General features: G+C 41.0%; 1 protein-coding gene across 2 annotated transcripts in view; it reads left to right on the forward strand.

Moving 5' to 3' along the window:
* Window positions 1-3,303: 3,303 nt before the first annotated feature.
* Window positions 3,304-22,735, forward strand: part of MGAT4A (alpha-1,3-mannosyl-glycoprotein 4-beta-N-acetylglucosaminyltransferase A) — a 75,927-nt gene continuing 56,495 nt past the window's right edge. Inside the window, exons 1-3 of one of the 2 annotated variants that reach the window (XM_015623872.3) lie at window positions 3,318-3,392; window positions 5,932-6,020; window positions 7,278-7,592. In XM_015623872.3, coding sequence (XP_015479358.1) covers window positions 7,499-7,592 — 94 coding nt within the window. In that variant the 5' untranslated portion in view covers window positions 3,318-3,392; window positions 5,932-6,020; window positions 7,278-7,498. Of the gene's footprint in view, window positions 3,393-5,931; window positions 6,021-7,277; window positions 7,593-22,735 lie in introns of both variants that reach the window. The other variant, XM_015623862.1, reaches the window with a different exon arrangement.

The raw sequence follows: 22,735 nt of genomic DNA on the forward strand, positions 1-22,735 counted from the left end.
GATCTTCTCTGAGCAAGGTGCTCAGCTAACATAAAGCAAAAAATATTTGGTCATGAAAGTTTTACAGTTGAAAAAAGAAAAACTGAGGTGAAATGGAGCTAGAAGCACTGAGAGGAATTTGCTCTGTTAAAAAACATGGCTAAGTGGCAGGCTGGGAATAAATCCTGTCTCTAAGACAGGACTCAATTTTTGGTTGGGAGATGCAGACAATTTTCTGATGGCCATTTTTCAGCCAAATGACCATTCAGATTTCTGTTCCTACTGCCAAGCATCTCTACCTTTTTTGCATCTTTCCCAGTGCCTGAGAAATCCAGAACATGATCACAGTGAAATGCAAGAACAACAGTGTTGTGCTTCTGAAGGAGTCAGGAAAATGTTTGGATAAAACAAGCTCCAGATCTGATGAATAGCAAGAACCACAGCTTTATAGAAGTTGGCTGCCCAGCTGTGCAAACACTGTAGCATATATGAAATTATGGCAGGCCTGGAGCATCTTCTACCAATTTGTCTTTACTCTGATAGTTAGGTAATACCTTAACAAAAATCTCTCAGCATGAAATCTTCCCTCTGTTGAAATATGATTATTCATTTCTCTCTTGTGTTGTTTTATTTCCTGCTGGTATAGAATAGCAAGCTCCTTGGTAATTATTTTTTTCCAGCAACCAAAGCTGGAATACTAGGGAATTAAACTTCCTGTATTTTTAAAATTCTATTTTCTCCCCTCAGGTCTCCCCTGTTAAGGCTGTTACAGTGTATGTACCTTACACTTGCATTTAAATACAATTTTGGGAGTTTCAGATTGCTTAATCATCCCCCATTTCAGACTGATACTCCAGCTGAACAGCAGTGGCTGCAGGATGAAAGAATAACTCAGCAGGAAGAATGAATTAGAAATTTGCTGGCATTAAATATTGGTCAGGCCTAAAAGAGGGCTGCTATCCTTGCCATAAGTAAGGGATGTTTCAGGTGCCTGTCCCAACTCCTTTCTGCTGGCAGCTCCAGCATTTCCTTCACTATGCACTTCATCATGCATCAAGCAGTGGAATATGCCAAGGGGCATTCGATTACTAGTGTAGTAGGTCAGATGAGGGTAATGTGGATTTTTTCCCCCTGTTTTGAACTTTGCCTTCTTTCTCAGGAAAGAAGCGTAACTAACTCAAGACAAAGATTGTCAGAGGAACAACTACATTGCACCCTATTGTTTGGGGAAGTTAATAGTTAATTCGATACTGTCAAGCTCCAGTCAGCAAACTTTCATAATGCAAACGTTCAATCAGTGAAAGGACAAAAAGTGGGAAGGCTCAGACAGTCCTTGTGAAATAACTGTCATTATACTCATCTTGTAACAGAGTCTTTTCTTCAGCAGACTAAGCTCTCCTGATAAAAGAACTTTTATGTGAAAATGTCTCTGCCAGTTTTTTTTTTCCAGCACAGAAATGCAAAAATTCATATCCCTAAGCAGCACTAATCTATTAGATGCAAACAATGGTGCCTTTAATGTTTCTAGCTTGTTGGGATCTCTACAGGAAATTCTGCCATAGATGTGTCTGTGTGCATGAGGATATGCATGCTCTAATTTTTGTTTGAAAGTTATTGTGCTGAATTTGTTTTTCAATAAAAAATCCACTTCATTCCACTTTGTAAAAGGGAGGATTGAACACACATTTACATAATAAATTCTCACCACTCAATGAGTAAAATCACAGAACAGCCTGGGTGTCAAGACCTTGCAAACTTCTCCTGAGCTTCTTTATTTCGATCTGCCTGAATTGCCACCAGACCCTCTTTGAAATCTTTGAAAAAGACAGAAAATTCACTGAGGGCTACTGTGCAGGTACCCAAATGTGTAAAAATACTGTAATGTGTTGAAGTGCTGGTAAGAAAACATGAAAGCATATGGAAACTTGTTAAATGTCACTCTTCAGACAGAATAACTTGCAAGATTTTTCCACAGTTTCTAAAGTTCTGGTGGAGAACTATCCCACTACATCCAGCATAAGAGCCTTAATGGAGAGTAAAACTCCACAGGTTTCCCAAAGAAGTTATTGATGGCGCAATCCTGGCAGTGCTCAAGGCCAGGCTGAATGGTACTCTTGAACAGCTCGGTCTAGTGAAAGGTATCCCTGCCCATGGCAAGGGCCTTGGGCCTAGATTATCTTCAAGGTCCCTCCCAATACCATCCATTCTTCGATTCTATAGTCCTGTGGATTTTGAAAATGTCTACTATGGACTTTGAAGTAGGTATAAGGTAAGCACAGAAGAGGAGCAAATCAAGTCCATGAAAAGGATTGAACATTGCCAACCAGTTAGCACTACATGTCAAGGGCAGAACTCTTGTGAAGTAGATAGGCTCCTACCCTAAGCTAGGCATGCCATCTGATTTGAATGGAAGTTTTCAGACCCTAAAAGATGCGTGGAATTCCTGGAACACATGAAACAAACCACTGAAGATAGGGGATTACTTACAGAGCAGCAGCATCATGACCCTAAATAATGAACCCATAGAGTAAAGCTGTCACTGACTCACTCTCAGCAATTGCACAGTGCAGGAACCTCTGAAGGAAACCGAGTTCATTTTCACACCCACACGGCTGTACCTGTGGAACCACCTCGTGGGCGGCCCACACGCCACTGCACAGGAACACCCTGCCCAGAGCGGCACAAAGCACAGAGGGCTCCTTTTACTGGTGTGAAGCAACAAGCTGCTCTTTAGTTTCAACAGCTCTCAATCCAAGCTCCGGGAGGTGTTTATTAGCAGGGTTTGAACTCAACGGTAAAATTCGTGACTGTGACTTCTTGTAAGTGGTGAGCCAGCAGGTCACACGGGGCACCTATACACGTAGTTTGTTTGGCAGCTACACGCAGATGGAGACACACCCACGTTGCAGGCCAGGGGCTCAGCCCTAACCCGAACTCAGAGCGCACCTCAACAGGGGGCAACGAGCACCCAAGCGCTGGCACAACCTGGGGCTCTCCCCAAGCCACAAACCCCTAAGAGCAGCTCTAGAAAAAAGGGAACGCGCTGCCGAAAAGCGGCACGCCAAGACACCCAAAGACATCACAACACACCACCCCCGCTCCCGGCTCCCGCTGCAGGCGCTGAGGGAGGCTTTGCGAGACAGCGCCATTTATAGCCGCGGCCGAAGAGAGTGACAGGCTGCCCAGCCAATGAGTGGCGCCATCCGCGGCGGCGCCCATTGGCTGTCCGCGGTGCCGGCGGGCGGGCGGGGCGGGGCTCTGCGCGCTCCATGGCGCTCGGGGCGGGGGGCGGTCGCCGGGGCTGGGCGCGCTGCTGACGCGGGGGGCGGGCGGGGAAGGGGAGTGAGAGCCCCGGCGGAGCCCGCACTGCCCCCGCGCCCCGCGGCTCCGCCGTGCCGGAGCGCCGCGCACAGGTGAGGACGGCAGCGGCGGTCAACGCGTCCCGCTGCCCAGCGCGTCCCGCTGCCCCTGCGCGCCCCGCGCCCCTGCGGACCGCCGGCTCGGCTCCCGGGGGGTCCGGGGACGGGCGGCTCTCCTCACACTCTGGAGCGGCAGTACGGCGGAGGCGCGTCCCTTCCCCGCGGGTCTCTGCGGTGTCGCCGGAGGGAGGCTGGGGGCCGTCCTGCTCCGCCATCTGCCCGCCCGCTCCTCTCTGCACTCCCGTGCACCTGCGTGGCGGTGCGGGGAGCCCCGGCCGCTCCTCCGCAGGACTTGCTTCGCCGGCTGCTCAGGGGTGCCGCGGGGGTCCGGGGCAGAGCGGCACTGCGCCCTCTCCCTTTCTTCCTGGGGTGCCTTGGGGATACCCCGCTTCCCACCCTTCCTCCTCCTCCTCGCCGCGCGCTGGGATCGCAGGGGCGTTCGGCAGAGTTTGCAGTTTCCTGTGTCTGTTCCTTCCCCCGCAGCCTCGCCGCGATGCCCCGGGCGCCGCGCAGCTCCCCGGACCGGCGCTCTCCCTCCCCGCCTCCCTCCCTCCGTCCCCGTCAGCTCTCGCCCTCTGCCGCCCGGCAGAGCTGGCGGCTCCCGGTGCCCGTCACCCCCCCCGATTTTTCGCTTCCCCACCGAGATAGCTGCGACCGGGGCGGAGGGACACCGGGAGAGGTCCTGACTAACTCGGGACGGTTTCCAGGAGGCTGCCGATGCCTCTTCCCCGGGTTTGAGGGCTGCGGGACGCCGGGGCGGCGGGTGGCGGCGGCCGGCTGCGCGCCTCGGGCTGTGTGGGATCGTGTCAGTGGAAATACGGCGGAAAAGCCCCTGTTTTAGCAGGTCCCCGCCGCCTTCGGCTTTTGGCTGCCGTTTCCTCACGGGCCGTTCTTCCGTGCCTTCAAGAGCAACCTTTTCAGTGCAGCAGTGCTACCGCGGTGGGTGATTTCGCACCCTCCCGACAGGATGGGGTCTGGCTCATCCTCTCGGAAGTCTGGCACGCTTCGTGCTGTGATCCCTACCATCCAGCCCTTCAGCAGCTATGTGAAGAGCCTTTGCAGGCGCACTGGAGTATTATCAGTTTTTATGGTTTGCTGTTGGGAATACGCTTTGTATGTATTTTGGGAGTGTCTGGATACAAGCAGAAACTTCTCCGTTTATTTAAGACGTGATTCAGTAGGGTTCTGCTCAGCATCTGAGAGGTGCCGGCACCTTCAGCACCCATAGCCTTCAGCATCCAGCCGGGTCATTCCCTTTGGTCTGCAGTGGGAAAGGTTCAGGTCATAATGGCGCTAGTGAATTTCATAGGCTTCATCTGTCTGGTTATACCCTATCACACTGTCATCTCAAACTGGATTACCCTTCAGTTAAATTTGTTTAGAATGTGCTGTAAATTATTGAACAAACCTAAAGTGACCATCTGGGACTTAAATTATTTATGTGGAACTACACATGTGTTTCTGCTGGTTTGGCTATATGCATTTTTAAAAGCTGGATCGTGTCTGGTTTATGTATAGCCTTGATGTATGCAGTTTGATATAGTGAAATGCTTAAATAATCATCTAAGTACTGCTGAGCTATAGCTGAGCTGCTGGTGCTTGTGCTAACAGGAGTGGTTACAACACCCAAAGAGAAGGATGAAAGCAGAACCAGCCAACTCATACTCATGATAATTATTGATTTGACACAATGTTGTGCATACTGACTGCTGGTTGAATCAGGTTGCTACTGGTCCTTTTACTTTTTTGTTTTCTGATTTTTTTCCTGACTCTGTTTTTGAGGGTTCAGATAGCACAATGAGAGGCCCTGATCACAATGTCTTGATTTTGTTGCAGCAAATATAAAAATTATGCCCATGTTTTCTAGAAAGGCAGATGGTTCACTTTCCTTGCATTATCAATAATATTTCTACTTGCCTGGTTACCCTCTCTCATTTGCACATTGGACCTGCTGCCAGTTGCCCTCACTGGGATTATCCCTCTAGCTTGCAGCCTGGTCCTTTGTGCACACCTGAGGTGCTCTAGGGAGATTTGGCTGATGCTAAAATAGTGAGCAAATTAGATAACAGTTTAAGCATCCTTGCTTCAGAGACACTTCAGCTGAGTTAAACTGTTCATCTCAGTATCCTAGTTGCTTATTTTGGTAGTTTGGGAATCACACAAACTTCCTAAATTCACATGGACAATCCTTATAAAACTTTGGGACTTGAGAGCTTTGCCTCTCCTTGCTCTTAAAGTTCATCAAGACCTTTATCTTGTCACCTAATTATTGTTGCTGATACTTCTGGCTTGTATTATGTCCATCTCCCATCCAGAGTGCTGGTACTGATGATGTTTCCTGGCATTGTGTGCTCTCTGTGTTAGCTCTCTATAGGTGTCTCAGTTGTCTTTATCTCTCATTGTGTCGATTTTGGGTTTCTCATAAGGCGTTTTGCAGTTCTTTCTATTCCAGTTCATTATTTTGTTTCTCACTGAATGTTACCATCTACTGTGTCTGCTTCCCATGTACTTGCTTTTGTTCCCTTCCTCATAGGTACTGTGGGCTTTCTGAGTTAATGTTTAAAGCCACAAACCCATCTGTGCATGAAGTTCCTCAAACAGAGCACGTTGCTGGCATGATAGGTGAGGTAACTGTAACCTGGATGTTGTGACTAAGATTTGAACACAAGAACATATAGTTTTGCAACTTTATTGTTTGCTTCCATTCTTTTTTTGACCATGGTTGTTGATTATGCTTTGTTTTGTGGGCTCCTTAGTAAAGGTAATCTGTGCTGTGATAAAAGATTGGGAAGAATAGTTCAAACTTGACTGGAATCTCTTGGTAGTGCAATGATAAAAAGTATATTTTTTCCTATTGTTTTGAATGCAGCAAGGCAAGAAGGTGACAGAGACTGCTTCCAAAGAAAATGCAGAGCAAGTTATTTATTGCTGAGTAACATACTTGTATCAGATATAGTTTATAGTGGGGGAAAAAACTTGGCAGTGCCTTGAAAGAGTGTTGACTGCAAATGTTTGACTACTGTAAAGATGATTTAATTCTTTGAAAACCCCTCCCCTCTCTTTTGAAGTTGGTTTCTTTATTGCCCTCTAATCTCTTTGTCTTGCTTAGGACAGTGTGATTAGATGCTGTCTGTGTTTGGCCAGTCGATAATTTTCTAATTATCATAACCAGGGTATGGAACTTTCCTAATAAAACTGAACTGTAGATAAATAAGGTTTTATCTTTATGCCTGTGTAGTAGAGATAGAGGAGTGATACGGTCATACCATGGCTTTCTGAGGGCTTCTGGTTGATGCCAATTGGTATGGATTGAGCAGTCTCTGCATGTGGGACTGTAGTCTGTACTTTAGCTGCAGCTGAGATAGGAAAAAAATGGTTGTGGATGGATCAAATCCTCTTGAACTGAGCAAAGATGAGCGATGTAGGTTTGTACATGGTGTTCAGAGCTCTGGTCTCTCAGCTTGCTGGAGGCAGTTATGCTCCTGAAGTTACATGAGACCTCACTGCTTTCAGAGGGGTTTTGTTGACGTGAGGTCTTAGGAGTAGGGCCTTGAGTTAGTGCGTCCTGAAAGCAGCTTTTGTATCAGTTTGACACCTGCTATGACCTTGCCTTGAGTTGAGAATAAAATTAATGTTGGTAATGTGTGTGTTTGTCCTTCAGTGACCAAATTCCTGTGAAATACAGCTTCCCTAGATGCAAATAGTCTTAGAAAAGGCACACATTAATCTAACAAGTTCTGTTCTCTGAGGCAAGACTGAGGCAGCGAGAGGGAGGTGCACATAAGACACAGCAATAAAGGTGTAGTGTGTTTCGGTACATGGGGGACTCTTCTAAGTATTTTTGACATAATCTGTTAAAATTTTGTTTCCTTTAAACAGAACTAGAAGAATAAAGAGAAGTTGGATTGATGAGAACTATAAGAAAACGTACAACAGTTTGGAATGGATTGATTTATGATACGTCTGATACATGAGGGCTACATTTTGTGTCACTGTTGTCCAGCTGCTGCTGGAGTACTTCAGCTGACTTCATTGCAGCAAGCCCAGCAGATAGGTCCTCATCACTAACAGAACATAAGCAAGTGTGATGCTGAAATGAGATGAGGCTCCGAAATGGAACTGTGGCCACCGTGTTAGTTTTCATCACTACTTTCCTCAGTTTGTCCTGGTATACTGCATGGCAAAATGGGAAAGGTAAGGAAAAAGCTCCAAAACCTAATTACCTTCAAGTGGCTGCATTTCTGTGTGCTGCTGCTGTATGTTAGCAATCTGTAAATTGCTTGTTGAGTAGCTGTGATACAGAAGGTACTGCCTTGGTGAGAAATAAACACTTGCTAATAACTTTAGAAAATTTAACTTTGAGTGGTCCTCATTTAAAAAGGAAAAAAAAAAAAAGACACCTGAACAAAACCAAATGCTGCTCTTGGAGGAATGGGTTGGTCAAGGCTTAGGCGTTGGGATTTGATTTTATTATTTTTTTTTGTTTCCTGGTTTATGGTTGTTGGAGAAACATATGTTTGTTTTTGGTTGGTGGTTTATTTATTTAATTTTTTTGCGTGTAACATATGGCAAACGGACCCAACTAGAGAATGTTATTTTTGGTGCTGCTTTCTGTCTTCCCTGGTGGTTTACTGATGGCAATGGCAAACTGCCAATCAACACTGTTGAGAGACTTTTTTTGCTGTCTTTGAAAAAAATTTAAAATGTCTTTTATTAAAGTACCATGTAAGAAGTGAAATAAAATTATCAAATTGACTAGGTAAAAGGAAATGCATCTATTAAAATAACATGAGCAATTTTATAAAATACTTAAGCAATTGTTTTGTGTAGTAGACTTTTACATGTTCATATATCTTTAATCTTACTGTACTCCCTGTGAACCCTGAAAAATTCAGTTTTTCTGAGGGTTGGGATTGTTTATGAAATTAAGATGATTTGGTTTTGTCCTTCAGCAAAGCAAATAAACTTGTTCAGCAATGTTTTCTGTAAGAAGAAAGGATTTTTTTTTTTATTTGATAAACATCTATCTCTTGAAAAATAGTAGACTATATCCTTCAAAGATCAAGTAATTTTAAAACTGATTTTGTCTTCAGTGATTGTTTGTTCTGATTGTTCTGCAGAAAATATTATTTTCAGTTGTTCCTCAGGTCCAATTAGAGGAAGCTGAGGTTTTCCAGGAATACTGTCTGTTGTAGCATGTTACTTGTTACTCCTGTTTAAGTATAAAAGAAACAGATGCTTTCTGTGGCATGCTGATTTTTTTTTCCGTTGGGCACTTGTGGAAGAAGCAGATGCTTTGTGGTGTGATCTCTGCTGTAGCAGTTGGTTGGTAGGCTACCCTTCTGAATGCAAGCAGCAGAAAAATGTCAGGTTCTCAAGGTTATGGTAATATATAGATTTTTTAATTAGACAACAAAAGCATACATGTGCCTAAGACAATGGTGTCTTGAATAGCCCTGGAAGTAGTACTTTCTTCATTTTGACTAATAACAAATTCAGTAGTTAGATTTTTGCTAATTTCTTGCTTAGAACATTGTAAGAATTTTGTTTTCACTTCAGCAAAGATATGTAGCTATGAAATTCTTACATTTTTTTTTCTTTCTTAACTAATATATGACTTAGAAGTCTTGTTCTCTTTTGTCAAAGCATGACACAAAGAAAATTCTCTGCTAAATTAACAAAAAACTACTGTTTGGAGAGTATGTGATATATGGCACTTTGCAACAATTTAAGCTTTTGTTAGTTAGACTGCTCTATTTTTTTCTACTTTTGTTTTCCATCTGACTGCTTAGAATCAATACTTTCTTAATGCTGGTATAAAAGTGGTGCATTTATCTTCTTCAAGATCTTTCTGTTGAGCATTAAGATGATAATTAGTGAAGTAAAAATCAGTGTAACAAGACATCAGTAATGTCTTAATTAATCATAAATCACAGTTATGAAACAAAAGTCTAAATAATATTGTTCAAGAGAAGTGAACATAGAACATTGAACATAGAACATTGTTTTTTAATTTTTAACTTTTTAAATTTTTTCACAGATTATTCAAAATCAGAACAGATTTAATTCAGTACCATATTTTCAATCAATGCACAATCGAAAGTTTTCAGAAACTGATGGTAAATACTTGTTAAAGGTTTTTTTCCAGTTCAATGTTATTTTATAGCCTTGTGAGATGGTATTTTAATTCATCGATAACGTTTTCATTACAAATTTTTGAGTGGCTAAGTTAGAAGCAAACATAGCTTGCTGTTCCCATTCACTGAAAGGCTGTGGAGTGTCACATTCTTTGATCATCATATTTTGTTTTTCATTACATTTAGATTCCTGTAGGTATTTGTCACTCTTAGGACAGCAAATTGAATCTACAGTTAGAAAGAAAATGCTATTTTGCACTTCCTTAAAGAAAAAGAAACCCCCCTCAAATTGCTCAATGATAACTAAAACAAATTCTGCTTTTTAAAGGAGAAGCATAATTTTTTTAACTGCCTCAATCAGTTTTCAAGTGATTAATTTTAATTTAAAAACTAAGATCTTGGATAATTGTCACTTGAAGTGCAACATCATTTGTAGAATACCATGTAGAATACCAATTAGATTGGGATTAAATGATATTTTTGTAGATCATGCCTTCCTTTAGTCAGTGTATGTAATCTTAGTCTATGTGGGATAGGATTTAGACACTTCTGAGTGATACAGACTTTGGTACTACTTTAAAGCACAAAAGTTTGTCTCAGCAGAACAATGCTTTACAAACTTTAAGATATGCTGAGAAGTTTTCAGGAGCTGAAGGAAATACTCTGTTTTAAGTGCCATTGCTGGAAACAGCGTGGCTGTATCTTACCCACAGGTTTGATCATGTGAATAACATTCCACAAGGCATATATTGCTATTTCCATGAAATGGCCAATTATATGATGTTACTTTTAAAATAACTGTGTTTGAAGAAGGTTGAATGAAATATCTTTGGTCATTGGAGAGAGTCTTGAAAATTAGTCCAAGGTCTTTGTTGCTTTCTGGACTTTGTGCAAGGTGTAGGAACACTGGTGTTGTAAGGAAGCAGTGCAAGCCCTGATAGCACCAGGGAAAGACCTCTCCTGGGGGATTCTTTCAAATCAGTAGAGAGACCGCTTTCTATGGTTTAAAATGTGCTATGGGTTAGCATAAGTCATGTACACGTTGGAAATGGAATCTTAAAAAATGCTGATTACTTTGCTGTGCAGAAGAAACACTTTTAGAGGTTCTGCAGTCACTTGACATTCACATTTAGTTCAGTGTAAGATGTCCTTGAGTTCCTAAAACCGAGCTCTTATGTAAGGAATAACTTTATGGTTAATACCCTCTCTTCTGACTGAATCCTGTTTTCTGGTATTGCTGACCTGCTCAGGGTCACTGGTCTTCAACACCTCATTTGTGAGCTCTAGAAATGTGGTGGGTTTTTTACCCTAAAGGCACTGCTCTTGGGAAGATCTAACCAGTACGGAACAGTTCTGCATACCTATTAGACCAGTCACAAAATTTACATCAAAGCAGTTGTATGGTATGTAGAATGTGTAGTCTTGATGCTTTGTTCTTTAATGAGACTATTGGTCTGAGTACATAATATTCCAGCAAGAGCCCTATGTTCCATAATGCTAAAGAACCTCCCCTTCTTGGATCAACGAACTTCCTGATGGCTGTGGAAATTGGGAAGGAAGGTTAATAACTTCACTGAATTAGTGTGGGCGTGGTAGGATGGAATTCAAGTGTTTTTTCATTTAAAATATGTGTCTTTTATTCTCAGTCAAAGACAGTTGTTGGCAGTGTCTTGTGCCACATCTAGGAGATATTTGGCTACTTGAAGTATTGAAAACAGGTATTGCAATATGTATTGTGAAAATCTGATGTGATTTAGCCCTTCAGAATTGACTAAACTATGTAGTTTTCACAGCATCCTGAAACCATTAGTGCATTTCATTAATCTTCTTTAAAGATGAATTAGTTGAAGAACTTCTGGTTTTCAATTCATCCAAGGGTGTTGTCATAACTGCAGGATTTCCTCACTGCATGGGGATGGCTTATTTTGGTACACATATACAAATTCCCATGTGAAGACCTCCAGGAGAACTTTTGAGATATTTATCTAGCTTCCTGGTTCACTAAACATTCACTCACGCTTAAGTAATGAAGGTTGAACATGTTTTCTTTTAAGCATGAAGTTTTCTCTCATTTGGAGAGACAATGGCTTGGGCTTTATAATAAAAATGTCATCTTCTCTCTCCTCTGTCTGTTTTCACAAAATAAGAAGTGCCATGCTGGTTCTCAGCCACAATAATCCTAAGTGTTCAAAAACATCTAAACTTAGCAAGGATAACAAAACCTAACTGAGACTAAAACAAAAACCCTCAGCCAGTGGTGGCTAATTTTGGAGTAAGAAGGAATATTTATCTCCAGAGGAAGAAGACTCCTACAGGAAGAACCACAGAAGAAACAAGGCAAGGAGGACAGAACTTACTACCTACCTACCTACCTACCTACCTACCTATGTTCCCATTGGCGGTGGTTATGTAATATTCTCATTAAAAAAATGTTCAAAGTCTGAGAAATACATATATTTTGCAACTATAACCCACCTTAGTTTCTGCATGGATCCTAAGAGAAGCTGTCATGCAGGTAAATACTGCTACAGCTTTCTGACTGCCGGTCCTGATTTTCAGAATTAGATACTCATTTTCCCCTGATATGTGAATTGAGACCAACCAACCAAAAAAGTTAAATGGACTACAAGCTAGGAGGAATGAAGGCAGGGGAAGGGAAGGAACAGACTGGGATGCAAACATGGAAAGTGCTTATTAAAATTAATGCCAATTTGGAGAAGAGGGGGCTCTTTCATTTCTGTTAAATAGAAGGAAAACGTTGGTTTCCTTTGGAAATTCTGTTGCAGACCTTCCAGGAGCTGAAATTAAAGGAAGTGAGGGTTTCCTTTTTCATTTTAACACCAGCACATGAATGTTGTTCTGTTCTTTATCTAAAATACACTTTAAGCTTGTTTTCAACAAGAAACTGGCCTATAGCTTACTGATACTAAATATAGTTGCATTTCATTAAAGCTAATCAGGAATGTAGGTTTGGTTTGGTTACTGAGGGTCCTGTGCAGGTAGCGAACACCCTGTTACAGGTGAATAATACAGAAGAGCTGTATAGCTGTTCAGGTGGGATAGTGTTTAGTTTTGCAGCATCTTTGTGTCTGTCTTATGACTTCTGCAGAAGTCCTCTCGTACCAGTGATTTGTGGAGAACTGCAGTGAAAAGGATTGCTACCAAAGCGGTTTTGCAGTACTGCCTTGTTCCTTGCATTTTTTGCAACCTTTTAGCTAGGTTAGCTCATCTGTTTATGAGATCATAAGACTTGGTTGCTACCAGAGTATTTAATGGAATCTGGCTTAGCCAACATTTTGAGATACTGCTCTTGATTACAACCTAGTGTTAGAGTTGGGTAAAGCTCATACTTCTGCTCAGTATAGTTTCTTGTAATTCTTCAGCCTGAGTCTTCAGTGCTTCCATGAGATACTCCCTCTTACATTGAGCCAAATAAGGAATGCCTGCTTTTTAATACTACATTAGTATTAAGGAGTTTTATGTTTACCAATTTTTGGTAACAGCTACTCCAAAATGCTGGTTGCTGCTCACATCCAGAGACTATTGAGGCTATCATGGGTGTAATTTAGCCAAGCCAGGAAAGACAGTTGCATCTGACACAACTACTCATACCTTACTGTAACATTTGTAAGTGAGTAAAAGGAGCTTTGCAATGATCTGTCCTTTTTTGATGGTAGCTGATACTTTCCTTAGTGAATCTAGATTATTAGAGGCAGAGAATTCGTACTGGATTTGAAACAGCACCATGATGGGAGGAGCAACAAAGGTAGACAAGGGATTGAAGTTTAAAATTGTTTAGGCAGATTGGAGACCGAGTCAGGAAGTAGGGTGAATGGTGGGTTGAAGGTGGGTGGAAGTCCCCCAGTCAAAACATGGGGTGCAATAAAGAAAAAGAAAATCAAATGTGTACATGAAGAACTGGGAAGAAATTTGATGTTGGCATTATAGGTAGGAATGACAGTCATGCTACATGTGACTCATCACATTATTGCAGAAAACAATAGAAGTTGAGCAAAAAGAGGTTTAAGGAAATACGTATGAAGTCTACTGCTCCAGCAAGACACAGGAAGTCTTTTTGCTCTGCTTTGTACTGTGTCTGCTTTGGGATGGTGCTCTGGAAAGAAAATAGATTCATTAGATGGGGTTCAAAGAAGCAACAAATGATCAAAGATCCAGAAAGTCTTTTTCTGTAAGAGAAGGGTCAGTGTCTTGATATTCCTTACCTATTAAAGGAGAGGTGAGAGGAGAGAGACAGGAAGATAATTTTCAAATATTTTAAAAGTTCTTGCCAAGAATTTCTTGTAAAAAAAAAAAAGTAAGAAAAAAACCTCAAACTGTTATCTATGTGTAATCTGTTTTAAATTGAATGGGAGAGGAAGGTTCGATAGTGGACAGTTCTTGTAAGGTGAGTATAGTTACATACTAGTGTAGCTTGTTGGGGAGGGGTTGGTGGTGAAGAATTTCCATGTAGGCAGTTTCAAGTTAAACCAGCAAAGACAAGTAAATGATACCACAATTGGTACCAATAAAGATTTGGGCTAGCACAGAAAGACTGAGTTATACTGATTTTTAAAGTCAATATGACACTTACAAAATAAATCTTAGCTAGGGAAGACCTACAGCTGGCAGGAATGCTCCAGCTTTGAAGTAGCAATTGCAGTGAAATTAATTTTGAGCAGGGGATTGGGCTAGATGACCCCCAGAAGTCCCTTCTAATCTAAATTATATTAGTTATTCTTGGCATTTGCCAGGTTTATCTCTCCTTATGCCAAGAGCAACATGAAACTGTGTTATATTACTAAATAATATTGATGTTTGCATGAGATATGTGGGAGTTGTTCTTTCTTATAATATAATTTGATCCCTTAAAATACATAAAATATTTGCTTGTATTTTAGCAGATTCCCTTATATGTTTATTTTTAATCTCTTACTCTTATTAACAATAAACAACCACTTCTATAGCTAGGAGCCATGAGCATACTGTGTTAGAAAAACATAAAAAAATCACTTTTATTTTCCTTTTTTCTTTTCCTTACTCTCACTGTTTGGAGTAGTATCTTACTCAGTAACCTTTTTCCTGCTGTGTAATTATGACTTTATTTGCTGCTGGGATAACAAAAAAGCTTTTTTCATTATTGATACAATCTTTAGGACTAGAATCCTGAAAGTTGTTTCTTTTTAAGATGAGACACTGGTAAGTCTATAATTTAGTTTCGTTTATATTGCACCATATTTTGTTTTCCTGAGCATGGCAGAAAGTGAATAGAAAGCAGTTTCCTTGCTCACAGTACAAGGCTTTTTCAGCTAGTCTTTGCCTAAAAAGCAATTACTCTGCAGTATTTTAGAGCTATGCTTCCAGCTGTTTTTTTAGTTGTCTCCTCAGCTTTCATGCAGCTTTCTGCCTATTCCTGTGGATTCTTCCCACAGATGTGCCACCCATCTATCTTACTGCAAACAACAGAACCCCCCTTTTTTTCTTGTTACAGTATATAATTTTTGCTATATAATGCTCAAAAAGAATTTAAAAGTTTCCAGTGCCTATCAAACATAAATTTTGCTAAAGTAGCCTGCAGATACATTGTGGTCTTACATATCAGTGCCAAGGATGTATAAGTTTCCTCAGGCAGTTCAGAGATGGGCTGGACTTTTTTCCATTACAAATTACTTATGAAGTACAGGTGCCAATAAAGCACCCTCATACTTGGTTGTAAGCCCCTGGAGACAAACTTTAGAGGTACTGTTAGAGAGAGATTTGAATAAAACGAAAGTGATGGGATTACACCTGATTTACAGGGTAGTTGTTAATTTGCAGCAATGTGTGAGCATGATGAAGCTTTGATCCTGAGTTGCTTGCAAGGAGGATGAGTTAGAAAGAGTATGTTCTCAGAAACAGTTTGTTCAACACAGTTGTCAAGGCACAAAGAAACAAGGAGCATCAACAACCTCAACCCACTATCGTGTGTGGAAACAATAACCAGACGTCCGCAAGTTTTGTGCCCAGATGTCCTAGGGTGGCCTTATGATGCTTTTATCCACAGTCACATGTTCTGTTCCTGCTGGATGTTAAGTTCTGCACCTTTAAGGCTGGTTCTGAGAGCGAAGGTGGGGAGAAGAAGCCACAGTTTGTTTGCAGAAACCGCACTCGCTCCCCGCATCCTTCTCACGACTGTGCTGTCTGCACACGGACAGCGGGAGAGAGCTCTCCTTTGCTTTTAGCTAGGTGAGGCAGAGAAGTTCCCAGGCTCTGGCATTTCTTTTTCTTGGAACTCTTCATCCATGCTCTGGGCTGAAAACCCAAACAAACACTGGGAACTCACACCGTGAGCACCGGGGCGCGGGATGCGGCACTTTCCAGCGCCGAAGGGACTGATAAGAGACTGAGTGAGCCCGAGCTACACCCACGACAAGGACTTTCTGAATTTGCCAACTCTTCAGAGCAGCGAGAGGTTTTGTTGTTTAATAATCTTCATTTTTTATGCTTGTGAGTACTTTGCTTCTTAAACAAACTTTTTTTTCCACTTTTCTCCAAGAAAATTTTTCCTGAACCATTAAGGGAAGGAACTGCTTGAATCTTCTTTCTAGATGGACCCCTTTAGAAGTTTCCTCCCAAATTTGCCCTGAACCAGGACGTCAGGCTATTAAAAATTTCCAAGTGCTGTTAATTTTGAGGTTGTAGCACTCCTCTGACCAGTTATTTTTGCTAGATGAATTTTCTTCTAATGTAATACTGTGTTAAACAATTGGCTGTAGATCAATCATAACTAATCTCTTTTTAGTTTAGGAAGCTGGGTTTTCTTGCTGTAGTTCCTGCTGAGGAGGAAAAGGAATGGTTTAAAGTAAGAGCATCTTTATTTACATGTACAGAAACTCACTGAGTTACTGACAGTTCTGTAGTAGAAACAAATCATGCTAGAGTTTTTGGAAGCTTTCAGGCTGTCAGAAATAGTTGATTTTCCTGTGTTCTACTTTGTTGTGTGCTGTGTTTCTTTGCCACATTGGACTCTAAGTTAATTATACTGAGAATATTCAGCATCTTAACCCTCAAAAATCTTGAGTCCTGAATGTTCAAGAGTATGTGAGCATATTAATGTGATAATTCTTGGACAAGGTTTGAGACACATGCACATGGGTTTTCCTGGACAAGACTCCATTTTCTTCACAGAAATTTTGCCTGGGCAGAAATCCCTTCAGATTCAGACCCTGCAGCCCGGATGGGTGGGTACTGCTTGCACAGGCATCCTGTTGCTGATGAGGTTACTGCATGACCAGAAGTTTCAATTGTGTAAACACAGATTAAGTGTGCACAGTAAGTGACACCTTTGGGAAGTTTTATGTAAGTGCATATTTGTGATAAGTCATTGCTGAGCAGTTACACAATAGTGCTCAAGTCCATGTGCGTTTGGGATGTCTGAGAGGGGTCAGCCACTCAGTTACTGCACAGTTGGTTGGTGTATGTGCTGTGAGTCACATTCTGGAGGATGTGTGGAGTACATGTGTGGTAGAGCTTGCTTGCATGGAAGGATCAGGGTTAAACATTTTTGCTTTGCACAAAGGTTGTTTGCAATCTCTGTTGATGAGAGAGGCTCTGGAAGAAATAAGGGAGTCCTTTCTGGAATTCTCGTGTGTACACACGTGCTGATAGAATAACTGCTTTCTCATGGGCAGAGTTGATTCTCTCAGGTCAGGGCTCCTATTCCCTTGTTCTCCTCCTCCACATTGCTTTACTGAGAAGGCAGTTGTATAGAATGCAAGTTTACATTACACAAAGACCCTGAGAAAGGGACTAATGCTTTACTCTGTATTTGTAGTATGTTGCTTTAGACCTAACTGTATTTAACACAGTTTGAGGAAAGTGTTTAGCTTGGAACAAGCTGTAACTGAATGGAAGACTTCTCTTGTCATTGTGTTTTGGGGATCCAGCAAGTTGAATTGGGTTATGTGGTATTTTAGTTACATGTAGATTAAAGTGATCAAAAGTTTGAATTGGGTGAAGCTGAGAATTTATTCTTACGCAGGACAAAAATTGATGTTAGGATGTTCACAGAATGTTTATATATACTGTAGTAAGGGCTTTAATTTAAGTGCAGTCCTAAGATAAACTAATATCTTGGATAAGGAATATAGGATAGCTTTTTTCCAAAATATCATTTAAAACATGCTGCTATATCCTATTTTTCCCTCTGTCACTCTTTTGTAATACTGTTTTAGTCTGGCTTAGTTCAAATTTACTGCGGAATACAAATTAATGTTGTATTCCTCTGAGTTTGGAGGAATACTGTGTGCTGCCACTGCTCACGTTCCGCTAACTGCGTGGGTGCACAGCTGCTGCAGCACTGCTGCTGCAGCACTGCTGCTGCTGGGGGTTAAAGGCAGGTGCTGTTCAGGGGTAGAAGGTCTATTATGTATGGGAAGAGAGACATGGGAAACAACATTAGGGCTTGTGTGTGCTTGGGCTGTATGCTGGTTTTGAGGTCTGGGGCAGAGGAACAGAGAGCGTCTTGGGGTGTGGAACAGTCTTGGGAAAGAGCATAGACTACTCTGACAGAACCTCCTGTAAGGAGGAAAAGGAGTGGAAACTGCTGTAGGGAGTCAAATCTGTGAAGCTGGTATAGATGCCATGCTATATGCTATAAAATCCTGTTTGGATTTGGGTGTACCCTCCCTACCTCACAGTCTTGGTACTTTCCAGGCACACAAACTTACCAGAGTGCCAAATGAGAGAGATGGCTTATTTAAAACTCAAGCAGGCATTTACATGTAACTTGTATGCCTTAGTTTTGGATTTTCATTATACTGCTGGTTTAATCCTTCAAAGTGTAAGACAAACTGCTTGTAACTGTGTTCATAGTCATATTTGGTAATTTCGTACTTGGTAATTTTTTTTTAATTAGTGAATATTAGCTCTCTGAGCCTGGCAAGATTCTTCTGCTTTTTGCTTTTATCTATACCTGGTTTTGTGGTACATCCTAACTTTTTGTCCATGCTGTTGTTATTGTTTAATCTGCCATAGAAGAGAAAGGCAGTAGAGGCTGCTTGCCTTTGTTGTTCATTGAGATATTATTGTTGCATTTTTAAAATGGAGGTTAGATGTAGGAGTTTGTTGTTGGGTTAGGTTGTTACACTAAAGGGGAATGTTGCCATTTGTGTTGTTTTGGTGAAACTGCAGAGTATGTGGCTGATGCATTCTCAAAAAAAAAAAAGCATTAGAGAAAATGGATCTATATACCACAATAATAGTACGAAAGTAACAGGACACTTAATAATAACTTCTATGGCTTTATTGATTTGCGTCTTTCAAAATTAAAAACTGAATTTTCCATCCAATTTTGGCAAAAATGCAAATTTTTTTGGGATGGGGCATCCACAACTTCTCTGGGAAACTTGTTCCAGTGCTTCACACCCTCACGGTATAGCATTTCTACCTTGCATCTAATCTAAACCTACCTTTTTCCAGTTTGAGGCTATTTCCCCTTTCCTATCCCTCCATGCCATTGTAAATTGTCCCTCCCCAGCTCTCTTGATTGTTCCCTTTAGGTACTGGAAGTGCTATAAGGTTTCCCTTCCAGGGTGATCAACCCCCAACACTCTCAGCCTTGTCTTCGTAGGAGAGGCGCTCCTCTGGTCATCTTTGTGACCCGTCTCTGGACTCACTCCAATGCATCTGCTCTTTCCGGTGCTGGGGACCCCAGAGCTGGATGCTGCACTGCTGGTGAGATCTCATGAGAGCAGAGAAGGGGGCAGGATCACCTCCCGTGCCCTGCTGGCCACGCTGCTTTTGGTGAAGCCCAGGACACAGCTGGCTTTGGGGACTACAAGAGGATGAGTTCTGTTGAGCTTCTTGTCAGCCAACAGCCCCAAGTGCTTCTTCTTAGAGCTGCTCTCAATCCATTCTCCACCCAGCCTGTGCTTGAATTTGCGATTTCCCTTACCCAGAAGCAGGACTTCGCACGTGGCTTTGTTGGTTTCATGTCTCAAGGCTGTCTAGCTCCCTCTGGATTGCATCCCTTCCCTCAGGGCATCAGACACCATACAGCTTGGTGGTGCTGGCAAACTTGCTGAGGGTACAGTTGATCCCACTGCCCATGTCATTGACAGAGATGTTAAAAAGTGCAGGTCCCCATACTGACCCCTGAGGGTGCCACACATCACTGGTCTCCACCTGGACATTGAGACTGCATTGCAGACTGCAACTCTGACTGCAACCATCCAGCTAATTTCTTACCCACCAAGTGATTAATCTGTCAAATCCATGTCTCTGCAGTTTGGAGACAGGGAAGTTGGGCAGGACAGTGTCAAATGTTTTGCACAAGCCTGGCTATTTGCAAGAGGTGGGAGTTAGAGGATTAGAGGAAGCTTGAATGATTACCAAATTGGTAATTTTATGGAAACTTGTTTTCTCTTTCAAATCCCTTTCCCAATTTCAATTTACCAAGTCAATAACAAGGAGGATCAAACCCCCTTTTTCCATGAATTCTGTTACAGCAGAGAATGCTATCTTAGTAAATGGAACTAGAAATTCAATAGGTTATAAAAAGTGGTATGCAAATAAGTATTTTTCCTTTTAAAAAAAAACCAACACAAAAGAACTCCCCAGGAATTTGGGACCAGTAGATAGCATGATAACTTAATATAGGTATATGTGCTTGTTTGTGGAAGGTAGCTGAAAGTATTATTGTCTGACTGAGATCTGAGGAGAAACATGAGATGTCACAGATGACTTGTAGTCAAAGTGACTCTAAGAGGTCAAATTACCTACAGGGTAATTACATTTGTTTACATGGTCAGCAAATCTGTATTTCAGGTGAAGGGGTTGGTTTTTGTGCACTTTTAACAGATATGAAAGAAATGTGTTAGGTTGTCAAGGTTAGGTTTTGTTGTTATTTTTAATGTTGAAATTATACCACACAGAGATGCTGATTATAAAACCACATGCTGTTCAGATCAGATCAATGGTTATGGCTTCTTTGATATGTCCTGTTAGGAATGAGTGTAACTAGCTGCTCTGTGGTTTTTATAAGATACTCTTGTTCATTGATAGCAATAAAATGTAGATATATACATACATCTAAACTAAATGATGGAGGCAAACATAATAAATGAATGCAACATACAGGCTTAATACACATGTTTCTGCGGAAATGTAGAATGGATTGTTTTATTTAAGTATGTTAAATGAGCAGCAGAAATGCTTTCTTTCACCCATTTTGCTTCAGTCCTTCAGTGTTGCCAAGAATGCAGGCTAGCTATTGACCTGTCCTGTATCTTAAGTGTGTTTCAGTGTTGTGGTTGTAATGTTTGCTTAAACTGGAGCGTTGTGCTTGCTTGAGCAGTATAGTTACAGTCGTGCTTTTTGTCAGTTAGTTTGAAAAAATAATTGTGGCATAATAATCTTTGTAAAAGCTGTCACTGTAAATTGTGTTTTTGAGGTAATACTGTGATGTTGTTGAAGGTTTCCTTGTTTCTTTTACACTGTTGTGCACTTTAAATCTTGTGTAAGATATGTCAGAAATGTCAAAGTGGGATGTTTTAATGACAGTTAATTGAAGGCAATTTTTTTTTCACTGTAAAGAGTTACTGTCCAGGTTACATGAATTCAATGCTTTGTATACTCAGCTGAGCTCTTCTTTTATCAATTTCTTAGACCGAACTCTTTGTGCAATGAATGTCTACAACTGAAGTTGCAATAATTTTTGTTCTGCTTTGCTTCCTGGGAATAGAATCTATGAGGCTTTTATTTATCCTTTAGTGTTCAGGGATAGAGATGTGTTAAATACTGCTTGCTTATTGTGGGACAGATTTGGAATATTATTTCAGTGATGTTTTTATATCACTTTCCTCTTAAAGAAGAAATGCCAGTAAAGGTGACTGTACTTCTTAGCACTGGGAATAAAGTAAGAACCAAGTAGCTGGAACCTAAAAAGCCCCGAGGTTTATATTCACCCATAGAGTGTTGGGCAGCGTTGTTTACTAGTCATAGAAGTATGAATCCTAGTAAAGTTAATAGTCAGATCAGGACAAGTAATTTGCAAATGTGCAATTGTGCAAGTTTTTTGTTTGTTTTTTTTGCATTTGGTTGGTTGTGCTTTTTTTGGTTTTTTTTTCTGTTTGTTTGCTTGCTTTTTTCCCATCACTGTGGCTTGCTGTTCTCTGCGTTAAAAGAAGACCTTCAGCTCAAGTGCTACCAATAACTCTTCTGAAGCAAATCATGTGTTTAATTATCCTTATTGTCTGAAGCCAGTGCACAGACAGAGCACCATATGCTTCTGTTGACTTGACCTCCTTATTTGTGGGTGTCTGGATTTTCTGGTATATTATTCTTTTTATTCCTTTATTCCTTGTGTCCAAAGGAACATTCAGACTCTGTCAGCCCTCATCAGGGGAGATTTGAATGTGGTGTCATACTAGATTTTATAATTGATTGGGAAATCTTCTAAATTGTGACCTTTCTCTACTGAACAAATTATATCTAGAGGCAAAGGTGTGCAATTACATTGGAGACATTTAAAACTGTTCCTGGCTGTTCTGTCCACTTATGAAAATACTCCTTGCATAAATCATGCATCAGTTGTCAGAATTCTAGTTTGGTTTCTTTGGCTTTTTAATTTAGGATTTTTTTTCCTCCAGAAAAGTGTTGTATTTTGTGGGTTTTTAGAAAAAAAATCAAACAAACATGATGGACCTTTTCATGCTTCCATTTTGATAGGTGAGCTGCATCATTTTTAGTGTATTTGTATTAAAGATGGAAAAGGTGGAGGGAAAGCAGATTCTCAGATCAAAGGACTGTTTATAAGAAAATTGATTCTGAAATTTACAGTTCAAAATAGAAAGTTGTTACTAGTTGATATGACAAAGGATCATATTCAGATTGCTTTAAGAATTTTAGAGAAAACAACTTCAGCTCCTGCTGCAAAGGAATGTTTAAACAAAAATATCTAGACTGAGATTGGATCAGGCCCTGAAAGTTTCAAAGCAAGCACTTCAGACTTGTGCTAGTGCACTAAAATTGGAGAGAACAAAAAACATTATTTGTTTATAGAGATCCTTAAAGTGTGAAATGTGAAAAAATTGCAATGAGAAATTAAGTAATTAGAATTATTATTTTATTTTTTTACCTAAGTTAGGAAAACCTGCATAACCTTCTCTCAAAAACAAGCTGTTCTTCACAATGAAAGCTACTTGAATAAGCACTTTTTAAAAT

Source organism: Parus major, chromosome 1 (genome assembly GCF_001522545.3).
Source record: "Parus major isolate Abel chromosome 1, Parus_major1.1, whole genome shotgun sequence".
Taxonomy (NCBI): domain Eukaryota; kingdom Metazoa; phylum Chordata; class Aves; order Passeriformes; family Paridae; genus Parus; species Parus major.